At 43.4% G+C, this 847-nt stretch overlaps 1 protein-coding gene across 1 annotated transcript; it reads right to left on the bottom strand.

Moving 5' to 3' along the window:
- Window positions 1–5: 5 nt before the first annotated feature.
- LOC111239620 (sterile alpha motif domain-containing protein 9-like) lies at window positions 6–845 on the bottom strand (the record flags this gene model as incomplete). The annotated part of the gene is made up of 1 exon (XM_022769501.1): window positions 6–845. A coding segment is annotated over exon 1 (840 nt), but the record flags the coding sequence as incomplete, so codon positions are not given.
- Window positions 846–847: the final 2 nt, after the last annotated feature.

The raw sequence follows: 847 nt of genomic DNA, 5'->3' as shown, positions 1-847 counted from the left end.
AAATTCCACCATGACACTTTGCCTCCTCTGTAGAAGTTCTCCTCTTTGACAATTTTGTCCTCGTTTCCACCTTCACATTGGTTCACACACAGAACCTCTAATGTGTTCAGGCTATGCTCCACTTTCTTCTCAAGAAGCACTCTGCTTCCCTGACCACAGGGTAGGAAACGGATGGATCTTCGGTTTTTTGACGAAAGACTAAGGATAGTGCCATTGACTTCAGCAAAACTGAGCTCAAATATACATCTACCAGAGATGTTGATTCCGCACCTAGCCTCGATTAGGTCTTTCCAGGAGGTAAATGCATTTTTGTTATCACATATACAAAGGATCTGGTCTGTGCCTCTGAGCTCCTGACAAAATGTACTGAAGGTCTCAACAAGTGGGTCGATCTTCTCACTCACCGTTGACCAAAGTAAGAAAATGACGAGGAATCTCTTGTTTGGAAGCACATCTTTCCGACACAAGAAAGAAATCACATCTCGAACCGAGGCTCCCTTGTCCATCAACCACTGGTCTATGTCTGAGGGTGCCTCATTCTCAATACCGCCATTGCAGCATACCCAGCTGGTGTTTCGAGTTAATTTCAAATTGCTTGCGATGTCCTCAATTGGTCCTGTGATTTTATACTGTGCTGGTAAATGGACACTTACTGGACTCTGCTGTTCGAAGTGACACTCTAATCCATCTTTAGCTGTTTCTGGATCAAAGTCCAAAACTGCTGTTGGATTGAGTTCTACAAGAAACCCTAGTGATTCAAACTGGCTTGAATGTGCTTTGTTAGTTACTATCACATATCGCTCAAAGTGTGACTTATCTAAAGAGAGCGATCCACCGGTTATCATCT

Source organism: Seriola dumerili, unplaced genomic scaffold (assembly GCF_002260705.1).
Source record: "Seriola dumerili isolate Sdu_G_001 unplaced genomic scaffold, Sdu_1.0 BDQW01003161.1, whole genome shotgun sequence".
NCBI lineage: Eukaryota > Metazoa > Chordata > Actinopteri > Carangiformes > Carangidae > Seriola > Seriola dumerili.
Note: the sequence above shows the minus strand (reverse complement) of the source record. Positions and strands in the feature narration are given on the sequence as shown.